Below are 11315 nucleotides of genomic sequence, written 5' to 3'. Positions count from 1 at the left end.
ACTGTTTCAAAGTGTTATTATATATGAGTAGACACTGCATACAAATTACAATAAAAAGTAACGACACTTTTTTCAGCGATTTTGTCCTCATTGTATGCATTCACAACTTTGTAACAGAATTTATGGACGAAGACTAACTTTTGCTAGATTATCGGCCTAGCTCGGCTTCTTTTATTTATCTGCCTTGATGCGATCTAACACATAAAGAAACTTACAGGTTTTAACCGACTCCGAACAGCTAATAAATTTTATGAGAAGCTTACTTAAGACAAAAATATGCTCGAAGTTTGCAATTGATCACCGAGAAGTCCCTGAAAACATGCTTTGGGCACCAATTTGTTAGTTGAGAGAAGTATGAAATTTCCTAGATGTTGATTGCTCTACAAATACCATATATATACATATATATGTATGCGTGTACTAAAGGATATTACGATTACATATTTGCCGATTGGTCTTGGGAGAATTCGTTTAAAGGGTTTGCTATTATTTCTTTAATAGCGGCAGATATTGTGTTTATGTCGCTTGGTGTTGTTTTTTCTGTTCAAACAATAGCGTCCTAATGTGTGTTGGTGATTTCTGGAGATCAGTAACGCAGTGATGACAATTTCACCCTTATTATTGATTTCCAATTTCATGTGAAACAACATTTCAAATCGAATTAACCGATATGCTCGACGAAAATAACCCGTACAATATGTTTTTGGGTTTAAATTTCTAAACAAGTTGAGTGTGTGTATATGTCTTCTGGTGGGCTGTCAAATCGCGGGGGCATTAAGTGTGCAACCCTTAGGTGATCGCATTCGAAATGACTAAGCTGTTATACTTTTATTGGGCTAATGGGCTGGAGGAGTGTTGTTTTATATTGCTCAAAGTTATGGCATGTTAAAACGTTTCTAATTTCTACATGTTTGTGTACATACAAGTAAACAGTTTTAAACCCTTTTTCCATTATTTGTTTGCAATATATTGTACAAATGTGTATAGGGGATAAATTCCACGAATTTGCAATTGGCAAATAAAATATTAGTAAACACTTTAATAATGCTTAAATCTTAAGCCAAGCTTTCGCATGATTTTCGCTAGCCACCGGTTAAAACCGATTGTGTTTTAAGTCAAAACTTTGCCTACTTAAATATTTTTACAATGTATTGGCATTCATATGGCTATATGGCCTTTTATGGGTCGACTCAATGCCAGAATAGTACTAAAAGAACTGAATGCGCCTTCACATTCTAGCATGATTGTGACTGAATTTTTGACCAAACACGAAGCGACAACTTTCGTTGTAGATTTACGTGAGTACCTGCCGGCGACGGCCTTACCTCACGGTGTTCCAAAACACAACGTATCAATACAATGCGTTGATAAGCGCCCCAAACAATACGAGCTTTTTGCAAGTATTTATTTGGATACCAGTGGCAGTGTGTCTGGGTCCACACTACCATCTTGGTGTGATTCGAGGCCGACCCAAAACCTCTTCCGTTTTCGGGTACGGCACCCAGTTGCTTGTGCAACTTCTTTTTTCGAACTGAAAATTCAGTTCTTCCAGCATTTAGGTTTAAACCACAGCCACCACGATACTCCCCAAAGGGCCGAACCCAATGAGCAGATTGAACAGAAGTCCAAGGGCTTTCTGCTCCCCGTGGTACCGGAAAGTCTCCGGTCAGACTGCGTAGCCTAAACTACTGCCAGTTGAGCTACCCATTACTCAAATGACTGGTGACATTTGTCGCTTGAACTTCAAATGTCTTTTTATTCGCTTTTTCATTTAAAGTGTTTATAATATCAGTTCAAGCTGAGTATTATAGCACTATTCCTCAACATACTATGCTGATATTACTGAGCAAGGTATATAATAACAGTCATAGTGCATATTGGCTTTTAGTCGCCTTTTACGACAGGCATGCCTTGCCGCGGGCATATTCTATCCCCTGCCCGCTCAGTAACCGTATTCGCCAGATTTGGCTGTGACTTTTTCTGTTTTTCAAAACTGAAAAATGCACTTCGGGCAACGCGCCATTGACCCAATATATACAAATCGCCAGACAAAGTTTTCGCGCCGTAAACAAATAGCTGCGAAACACACATTATCTGATATATGGAGATCAAACTTCACAACGAACATAAAAAATGTTTTACCAGTCTAAGAAAAAAATGTGTATCGATAAGGTTTGTGTGCGCAGTTTAAAGAACCAGTCCGAGTCGAATTTGATCTGAAGCGGATGTTACTGATGATAAAAATATCGGTGAGTCGGCGCAAACGGTGGCCAAGCCAGGAAGAGTTTGCTACATATTTGGGGGGATTGGCAGGGAATTATCTACTATTAGCTCCTCCCCCATTGTCAAACTCTTAATTCGAAACTGTACTCTCAATAATTGGACCGTCTAAAATAAGCAATCGCCCAGAAGTAGCCAGCTTCGACCAATAGGAAAGGAATTCCATCAGGACTACGCCACATCGATAATGACTCGCCAGATGCTCAATAAGCTTTGTTGCAATGTTTTTATGCATCCACATTATAATTTGGGCCTAAAATTAAGCGATTACTACCTGTTCCTGTCTATGGTGAATGATTTTGCTGGTGAAAATTCAACTCAAGAGAATCTTATGAAAATCGACTGTCCCAGTTATTTGCCAATAGGGACGAGGGTTTTTATAAAAGTGGTATTATGAAATTAGCTTCAAAATGCCAAAAAGCTATCGGAAAAAACAGTGCAGTTCACTTAAATCAGATATTTTAACTATATTAAATAAAAACTTCAATTTAATGCCAAAATAATAGATTTCCTTTTTCTAGACCTTATGGTATAGGTAAACAGTTCAAAAATCGATATATCAGGCTTACAAATTCTTATAGTTATTTTGAAACCTCAAGATGTCGTTGTTGTAAAAGATTTGTATTTGTTGAAAAATGTGATTCAATTTCATACCTTACAAATACGTACGGAGGCATTGCCTGTTAAAAAAAGTAAGCGAAACGCTTTTAAATATAAAAATGTACGTACGTATGTGTGTGTATATAAATACGCATGAAAAATGTTGGTATTTGCATGTACGTATGTGGCTGACAAAAAATAGTGAAATAAAACAATAAAAAAACTTACACTTTCCCGAATTCGGGCATTCACGTCACCAAATCCACATGCCGGCAGTGAGCGGGTAAACAAGCTCTCCATGGGGGATGCTTAATTGATTTTAACTGAGCTTAATTGATTGCATCTGTGTTGGTGTATATGTATATAGTACATGTAAAGCGTCTTCAAGTGTATGTGTGTCATACACAGAGAGAAAAGCCATTTTACATTTTAGTTTAAAACCCACTCCGAATCAACCACAGCGTAAACTATTTATGGAACTGTAATAGTAATGCCATTATATGAGTAGCTTGTTCTTACAGGCTCTAACTGTCGTAAAGTCTTTCTTGTTTATATTTGCTTACAACGCTGCGTTATTTGCATATACTCGCACGCCTGATAATATGAAGAATCGGAATTCAGAGTTCCCATTCGTTTTGTTATTGCTGTTGTTGAGTTTCTATCGGATTGTAAATTTTTAAAATGCGTAAATATATTGTAATAATTTTGAATACAAATAAGTCGGATAAGTGGTGTGCTTTTGATCATGACTAAATATCAGATTTTTGAGTAATTAAGATCAGTTCCACTTCATAAAACAACAAATAAATGACTTCTCTTTTAAAATAACTTTTCGAAGTGTTCATTTATTATATTTCTCTGTGTAAGTTAGGAAAAAGAAAATCTGGTTATTTATTTTTCTAATATACACCATTTTTATGTTAATAAATTATAGTTTAAAAAAAAACTTTAAAAAACACCCTTTAAAGGAATTTTGGAACCTTCTCCTATAAAGCTCTTCCCTACCATCTTATTTCTGCAAATTAATGCTTATGGCGCATTTATTTCGTCAGTTATCGCACTTTTAGTATATTTTAACATAACTGTAGGGGGAGTGGGCGTGGTTATTATCTGATTTTGCCCATTTTCACAGCATATGAAAATGTATATATTATATATTCATACAACAAAATTATAAATTCCATCAGATTCTTTCTCATTGCAATATATAAATCAAGTAACAACGAAGATATCGGAATAAAATCATGTAAAAGTAGTGCTTTCAAGGAGTCACACCTTCTAAACTAAAAATGGTCAAAATCGGACCATAACTTTTGCCAGACTGAGATTGAAATATCTCTTTAGACACATCTTTAGCGAACCCAGCGAAGTTTCTAGAATTTATATTAACCGCATTAATAAGTAACAATTCGATCGATGAGGATCTGGTGATATACCTTTTAGGAGTTTTTTGGGTAACACAATTTTATAATTATTATATTCCTTTAAACACCATAAACTGAAAAGAAGAAATTATTTAGAATCGGTCGCAAAAGGCACAGCATCGATGTAGAGCGTCGATTGGAAAAAAATTGCGTGATGAAGGAAAAACGTACAGATTCATTGTAAATAAACCGGCGGTCGAAAAACTTTGTAACTAAGGCTCTAAAACTCGTGGTCGTCCAAGAAACACTGGCCAAAAAGGGACCTTGTTTGGATAAAGGACACAATGACCGCCTTTGTGTACCGACACATTTTGCAAAACGTTATGCCACCATATTTGGAATGCTACTCCATTGGAAACCGGGCAAAAATTAATTAATTAAAACTTGTGAAAAACCAAGGAGAATATAAAACCCATGGACCGAATAAAGAATTTTTTGGATTTTTGTTTTTATTTCGAAAAAAAAAACTTACACCTCTTATTATGACCAATGCTATTTCTGTTTTGAAAAAAATTTGGTGTACACCAATTATTTGTACACATACATATATGTATATGCAATATATTTTATATTGTCGCTTTTGGTTTGGTTTAAATTGACACAAAGCATCCCATCATGAGGTGAATTGAAATTTTACAATGTTCGCTGTCGAACCTGCACCTTCTCGTTCCTTTACGTTCTCTGGTTCCAGTACCATTTAAAAAAAATGTACAGGCACACAAACATACATACAAGCATACATACATAGATACACACATACAAACATGCAGGTGAAGCTAATAAAAGCGTTTAAAAAAAGTCATTGTAGTTTTCCCTTTTATTAAATATTACCATATCTAGTAGATATTAAATATATAGTTTCTATTTAAATATTTTCTTTTTATTTCCAATTGTTTTCTATTTATTTTTAGATATTTTATAGAGACCATTGAACTTAAGTATGTTTTTAATAAAATGTTACATAATACATCGAATATATTTATGCCATCAGTTTTTCTTTCGGGGATGATGTATGTGGCAGAATATTCATATGTGTACGAAAAACTAAGTGCTGGGGAGAGATTTCGTTTAAGCATTGGCGAAATCAATACCCTTTTGAATGTTCTTCTTCAGCTCAGGCAATGCAGCTGCCAATAACTTCTTTTCGAAATCATTCAATTTGGGTAGACCCAAATTCTCTTCTAGACCATTCTTTCCCAATATCAATGGAGTGGAGAAGAATGTCGATTCAGTAATATCAGATTGCACGTATGAGCACTCTACAACGCCCTTCTCGCCATTCAAGCCTTTCAGCAAGGAGCCAGCGAACCGCGCTCCAGCGTATGCCATGGAAAGTGTTGCCGAACCGGCGCCAGCTTTGGCTTTTACAACTTCAGTACCGGCCTCCTGAATGCGTACAGTCAATTTCTCAATAGTTGCCTGATCTCCCTTAAAAGCGGGTTGGCATTGCGAAATGATAGGAAGAATGGTAACACCGGAATGTCCACCGATAACTGGAATATCTACTTGCTGTGGGTCAACACCCAAAGCGGCACCGATGAAGGCACGTGCACGCACTACATCCAAAGTAGAGACGCCGAATAAACGTTTAGGATCATATACGCCGGCCTGCAATTATACGACTCGTATTAGTATATTTATGATTGTGCTGGATTATCAATATTTCATTGCATAACAACTATTGCATATAAATGGTTCAGAGTATTTGATACACATAGTATGTACGTAAATTTATTCGAATAATATGAAATGAGAAAATCAATTGTCATCTTTTGCTACCAATAGCATTTTTCGTTTGCAAATGTTGTTATGCAAATATTAAACTAAAAATATCAAATAGTTTTTATAAAATTTATTAATACATATGTAGATATATAACCTTTTTCAGAATCTCAGCAGCGATTGGAACGCAGGTATTAACAGGGTTGGTGATGATGGCCACTAGTGCCTTTGGGCAGCTTTTAGAAATTTCGTTGGCAATATCGCGGATGATGCCGGCGTTAACATTGAAAAGATCATCACGTGTCATGCCGGGCTTGCGTGGAACACCAGCAGGTATAACGACAACATCAGCATCTTAAAAGGATAATATATGGAGTAAACGAAAATTATTATACTGCGGCTATGAAATACAGTAACACATGATACTGAGAAACAGCAGTATTTTAAATTACATTTTGCCTATCTTATCAAAATTCGTATATATATGTATGTATGTGTGTATAAGTGTCCATATATACATATATATGTATATATGAAAATTAACCTCAATAAAGAATATTATATATATTTTCGTGTTCTGTTTACCCACTACTCATGTTTTCAAAGTTGGTCGGTACCCCTCATAACTTCAAAATTACTGCACTACTACCAGAGAATGTATTTTTTTATAATTATATATAATATATTCTCTGCTACTACTGAAAACACTATTTTTATACATAATTTACGAGGTTACACTGGAGAGATTTTTTTCAAATTTCTCTATATTTTTCATTTTATATTAACATTTTCGCAAAAAATTGGATTTTTCCAAAAAGTAAAAAATTTAAAACTCAAAAAAGGCCCAGCGTTACAAGCGATTACTAACGATATAATTTTGAATTTTTGATATAAGATGATTCAGGGCACCGCAATTCAACTTTTATCCGAGATGCTCCAGAGTATTTGTTGTCACGCAGTATCTTTTTAATATTTTTCCATGAAAATTTAACAGAATATTCTTTAAATGTCATAGGGTATTATATGTTAAGTGTTTTATTAAAAAAATATATAAAAATGGGCCCTGTTTTACATGAATTAACCGTACTCAGTCGCTCTCGTTAAATTGAATCTGTAATAAACTTACTTTTCAACGCTTTGCCCAACTGCTCTGCGCCCATGTGGCCTTCTGTGGTGCTTTGGGTGTCAATATGTGACAAATCGGCAGCCACTCCAGGTGTATGTACAATATCATACAGTGCCAAATTGGAGACCAAAGGATTGTTCTTTAACAACAGCGAAAGTGGCTGGCCAATGCCACCTGAGGCGCCGCATACGGTGACCTTGAAGTTGTTCTATAAAATAAATTCAGTTATTTTATTATTACAATATTATACATTGCTAGACTTGTACATATGTAGATGTGCTCATATTATTAGTTTACGAGTAAATTATAATACAAGTATAGTTAAAATGCAATATGTCATATAAATATACATATGAATGTACATATTACGTTTGTCGATTACGTAAACAGCAAGTACTTGACAATTCTGTCTATTGCATTAAATAAATTATTAGCACTTACTTGCTTTGTGGTGGCAAATCCCCTTACGGATTGGATGGCCAATTGTTTGGTTACTTGCTTCAACATTTTGATATGTCTTACAAAGTTAAAAAATTCGGTAACAATCTTTTCCTGCTTCGCTGGCTGCTGATTATGCACAAACACTCACGTTTGTGGAAACTTTTCTGCCTTCTAAAATAAATTTGCAAGTATGAAAGCAGCGAAGTCGACTAAACCTCTATAACAACAACATCTCATATGACAGCAGCACGTTGTACACCATATGAACAAACGAAAGGTACATTTGACATACGCAGCAGAGATGCCGGCGACTGCGCAATCAAGAACTATGTACTATATAGACTTTTGACGTTTCCATATTTCCTATATATTCAGGGCCCTTGAAGTTGGCGGCATTTTAATATTACAAATATATAAATATAATATTGAAAATATTTACATGCAATTCTTCTGGAGTAATGGAATGAATTAACATTCTCTCTTTATATACATAAGTTTATTGGTAAATATATTGAATTTATAAAAAATAATCAAAATCTAATCCATGTATGTAAAACCTGGCTAATAAAAATTATATACATATATGTATAATATTATATATAAACTTACAGTAATATTGAAATTATTTTTCACTTTTTAGTTTGAACTGCTTTAAAAGCGGGTTTTTTAGTTTTTTAAACTATATTTTCCTAGTTATTGCCTAATTTTGATCTGGTGGCTTATAAGCCATTATCAACCACAGAAGGTAAATTGTGTACCATATATGTATATCAAACAATTGAAATTTTTTTTTTAACATTCGATTAATTTTATTGTTTTTATAACAGTATATTTATAATCTCTATAAAGCTCTTATATATGTAGTTTGATAATTACATATTTGCTAAGTTCTAATTCAATGGATATACTGTATGACGATAAAATTGCTAAAGATAAAGGAAGTAAATATTTTACAATAAAGATGAGTGCGTAATTTAGGTATATAATAAAAATTTAACATGTGTGTTTGTGTGTATGTAAATATACTTAATAGATCGTTTGTTTAAAAATTTTGTAATTCCAACTCAACCTGCATAGTGATGCATTCGCGCCGTTCATCAAACAGCTCTTTTGCAAGTATTTCTTTTTTTTGTTCCAATAAGGTATTTTCTCGTATATAATGCTCTATTATTTTTTCATAATCATCATCGCTTCCAATAACATCATCTGAAATGACAGAAGCTGTACTAGGAATATCACTCCTACTGGCGCCTGCTGCAGCAAGCTGCTGCTGATATTGCTGCTTAAGCCGCAGGACTTCGGCACGTTCGGCAGTTATACGAGCTTGCAATTGTGCCTTCCAAAGAAGTAATTCACGATTTTCTAATTGCAGACGAATCAGTTGAGAATAATCTGGATGAGTTTTAGGCACCATTAGGAACGACAATTCTTCATCAATGTAAATTCCATCAGGATGTGAATCATCTACGTTGACCGATGATTGTTCCGATTCTGGAACCTTTTCTGGCTCTTCCTGCACAACTAGTGTTTTGACCGGAAGCGTTGTGGAAGATTTTTCCTTTGTTATTTCAGGCGATTCAATATTGACTACATTTGAAACTTGTTCTTCAGTGTGGGTACAGTTCATGTTTTGGTTCGCCAAGCTATTATCGGTTTCCTTTAAAATATTTTGCCCCGGTTGCATTATGGTACTAGAATCAGTGGTGTCGCTAATATTTTGTAATGCATTTGTTGCGGCTATTTGTGATTCCTCAATTGACTTCTCATGTCGCTTCTCAAAACTACGCAACTTACGCTTAAGCTGCGTGATAATTCGCTGCACTTCCCACAATTGTTCTTCTCGTTTTTTGGAAACAAATCCAGCATTCATTTCGGCATGAATCTGTGTAAGTAAGCTTTCTTGTTTACATAGCTCTATTTGAATATCTTCCGCAGTCTCTGGAAGTTTCGGGCTTGATGGGGTTATTGGTGGCACATATCTGTAAAACAAAAAAAAAAAACATTTTATCTAGCAAAACATATCGACTGTCGCACTTCGTACTTAATAAATAATTTAACAAATCTATAAAAGCCATTAGGCTTGCATCTTGACAACATTATTTAAGACAAAGAATTCTAATTAAAGACTATATTATGTTACACATAGATTATCTTATCATCAATGTGTTGAAGAATACTCACATCTGATTTACTTACTTGATAAGGGATACATTTGTAAACAAAATTCCACTGTGAGATAAAAATGTAACTAATAAACGATGCGACATCTGCATAGGCGGACTTAACAGCATCGCCAACGATTCAATCGTTAATTTATTGTGCTTGCCATGTTGAATTACCGAATCAAAATGTAATATTATCCAAGTGAGTAGAGTTCTGTTGCAACTGGGTAGTAGTTCAAGTAATTTTTTAAGCTCATCTTGTTGTTTATTCTGCGAGTTAATTGATGCTGTATCCTCAAAATGAGATATTAAGTCTGTGGTTAAAACCGGTTCCGGCAGTTCTCTAAAAGTATGAGCATATTATAATACATCTAGTTTTGACAATATTCACCTTTTGTTACCGTAAGAATAACTTCAATAAAGCGCATGCTGTTGCTATATCGAGCTCATCAGTATCTGCTTGCCTTTCTCTGTTATTATATAGTCGTCTAAAGTGTTGTATGCGTGTCTTCAACGGTTCTACCTTATATATTTGATCATTTTTCAATGCGTGCTCCTCGAGGTAATCAATACAATCGCGTACAACAAGCGGCAAATCAACACCATCATGGCAACGACTTCTTTCAGTAGCTAGACTTATTGATACACCAAAAACAGGCTGAACATCGCCCAATTCTAACACTTCTTCGGAAGCGTTACCAGCTTGTTTAACTTTCTTTTCCTTTTTTTCCTTTTCTTTATCCTTATCCTTGATTTTTTCCTTCTTTTCCTTTTCTTTGCGTTCTTTATCTTTTTTTTTTACCTCTTTTTCTTTTTCAGTCTTCTCTTTTTCCTTTGGTTTTTCCTCCTCCCGTAAGTCCCTCTCAGACTTGTCTTTATCACGCGACTTTTCGCGTTTTTCCTTGCTTTTGGACGAACTGAATTTAAATGTTTTCAACTTTTTTGACTTCGAGGGACTTCTAATTAAATATTCAATGATTATGAATAGAATTTACTTGAAAGGACATTAACTTACTTCGCTTCTAACTCCTCCTCTGGAGAGCTTTCACCTTCTAAAGCTGCATACCCACGATCTTTGCCTTTTTCCTTTTTATCTTTTCGCCTACCAATTAATAGATCTTTTTTACTTACTTTATCGTGTTCACCCTCACTATCTGCAGATATGTTAATTATTTATTTATGTACATAATTCTAATATATTATTTAAAATGTGCATATACACTTACAATCGCTATCTTCTTTGCCCTTTTTAGATTTTCCCTCCCCACCTTCAGAAGCATATAAACCAGGAAAATCTTTCTCAACGTCCGGGCTGTCGAAATCCATAATTTGCTTATGGAACCACTACCTGAGTATATGCTAATGTGCCACTATTATATTGATTAATAAACAAGAACTTATTTATTTACAACCCACTAGAGAAAATTTACATTGTTCTCAATTGTCAACAGAACAGCTGTCAGTTAATAATAAAGCAAAAACAACATATAATACTCTTCTAAACGCTCCCTTTTTCCGTTTAAGAGAGTAAATAAATTATGTAGGAGGTTCACATATCTG

At 34.6% G+C, this 11315-nt stretch overlaps 2 protein-coding genes across 3 annotated transcripts; both read right to left on the bottom strand.

Moving 5' to 3' along the window:
• Window positions 1-5162: 5162 nt before the first annotated feature.
• Mdh2 (malate dehydrogenase 2) lies at window positions 5163-7780 on the bottom strand. Its single transcript, XM_014233268.3, has 4 exons — window positions 7594-7780; window positions 7153-7360; window positions 6184-6380; window positions 5163-5912 (listed from the first exon to the last, which is right to left on the bottom strand). Exons 1-4 carry the CDS (start codon window positions 7657-7659, stop codon window positions 5373-5375), a joined length of 1011 nt encoding a protein of 336 aa, XP_014088743.1. The 5' UTR covers window positions 7660-7780; the 3' UTR covers window positions 5163-5372.
• On the bottom strand, window positions 7594-11218 carry Rlip (Ral interacting protein). Of its 2 annotated transcripts, none has more exons than XM_036377248.2 (6): window positions 10982-11218; window positions 10771-10909; window positions 10157-10711; window positions 9790-10098; window positions 8203-9572; window positions 7594-7972 (listed from the first exon to the last, which is right to left on the bottom strand). In XM_036377248.2, the coding sequence occupies exons 1-5, from the start codon at window positions 11079-11081 to the stop codon at window positions 8636-8638; spliced, it is 2040 nt and encodes a 679-aa protein (XP_036233141.2). In that variant the 5' UTR covers window positions 11082-11218; the 3' UTR covers window positions 7594-7972; window positions 8203-8635. The 2 variants fall into 2 exon arrangements, with proteins under 2 accessions (XP_036233141.2, XP_014088742.3); XM_014233267.3 differs by having other exon boundaries at window positions 10157-10714; window positions 10982-11216.
• Between the last annotated feature and the right edge of the window lie 97 nt (window positions 11219-11315).

This window comes from Bactrocera oleae, chromosome 2 (genome assembly GCF_042242935.1).
Source record: "Bactrocera oleae isolate idBacOlea1 chromosome 2, idBacOlea1, whole genome shotgun sequence".
Taxonomy (NCBI): domain Eukaryota; kingdom Metazoa; phylum Arthropoda; class Insecta; order Diptera; family Tephritidae; genus Bactrocera; species Bactrocera oleae.
This window is presented reverse-complemented; position numbering and strand designations above follow the sequence as displayed.

What these genes read in the sequence shown, in the direction of transcription:
- Mdh2 (XM_014233268.3), bottom strand. Translation starts at nt 7,659, where the DNA reads ATGTTGAAGCAAGTAACCAAACAATTGGCCATCCAATCCGTAAGGGGA. An exon ending in GTTGGGCAAAGCGTTGAAAA is followed by an intron (nt 6,381 to 7,152) that starts GTAAGTTTATTA and finishes TATCCTTTTAAG; the next exon opens with ATGCTGATGTTGTCGTTATA. An exon ending in CTGCTGAGATTCTGAAAAAG is followed by an intron (nt 5,913 to 6,183) that starts GTTATATATCTA and finishes GTATAATTGCAG; the next exon opens with GCCGGCGTATATGATCCTAA.
- Rlip (XM_014233267.3), bottom strand. Translation starts at nt 11,081, where the DNA reads ATGGATTTCGACAGCCCGGACGTTGAGAAAGATTTTCCTGGTTTATAT. An exon ending in GGGCAAAGAAGATAGCGATT is followed by an intron (nt 10,910 to 10,981) that starts GTAAGTGTATAT and finishes ACATATCTGCAG; the next exon opens with ATAGTGAGGGTGAACACGAT. An exon ending in TTATTGAAGTTATTCTTACG is followed by an intron (nt 10,099 to 10,156) that starts GTAACAAAAGGT and finishes TCATACTTTTAG; the next exon opens with AGAACTGCCGGAACCGGTTT.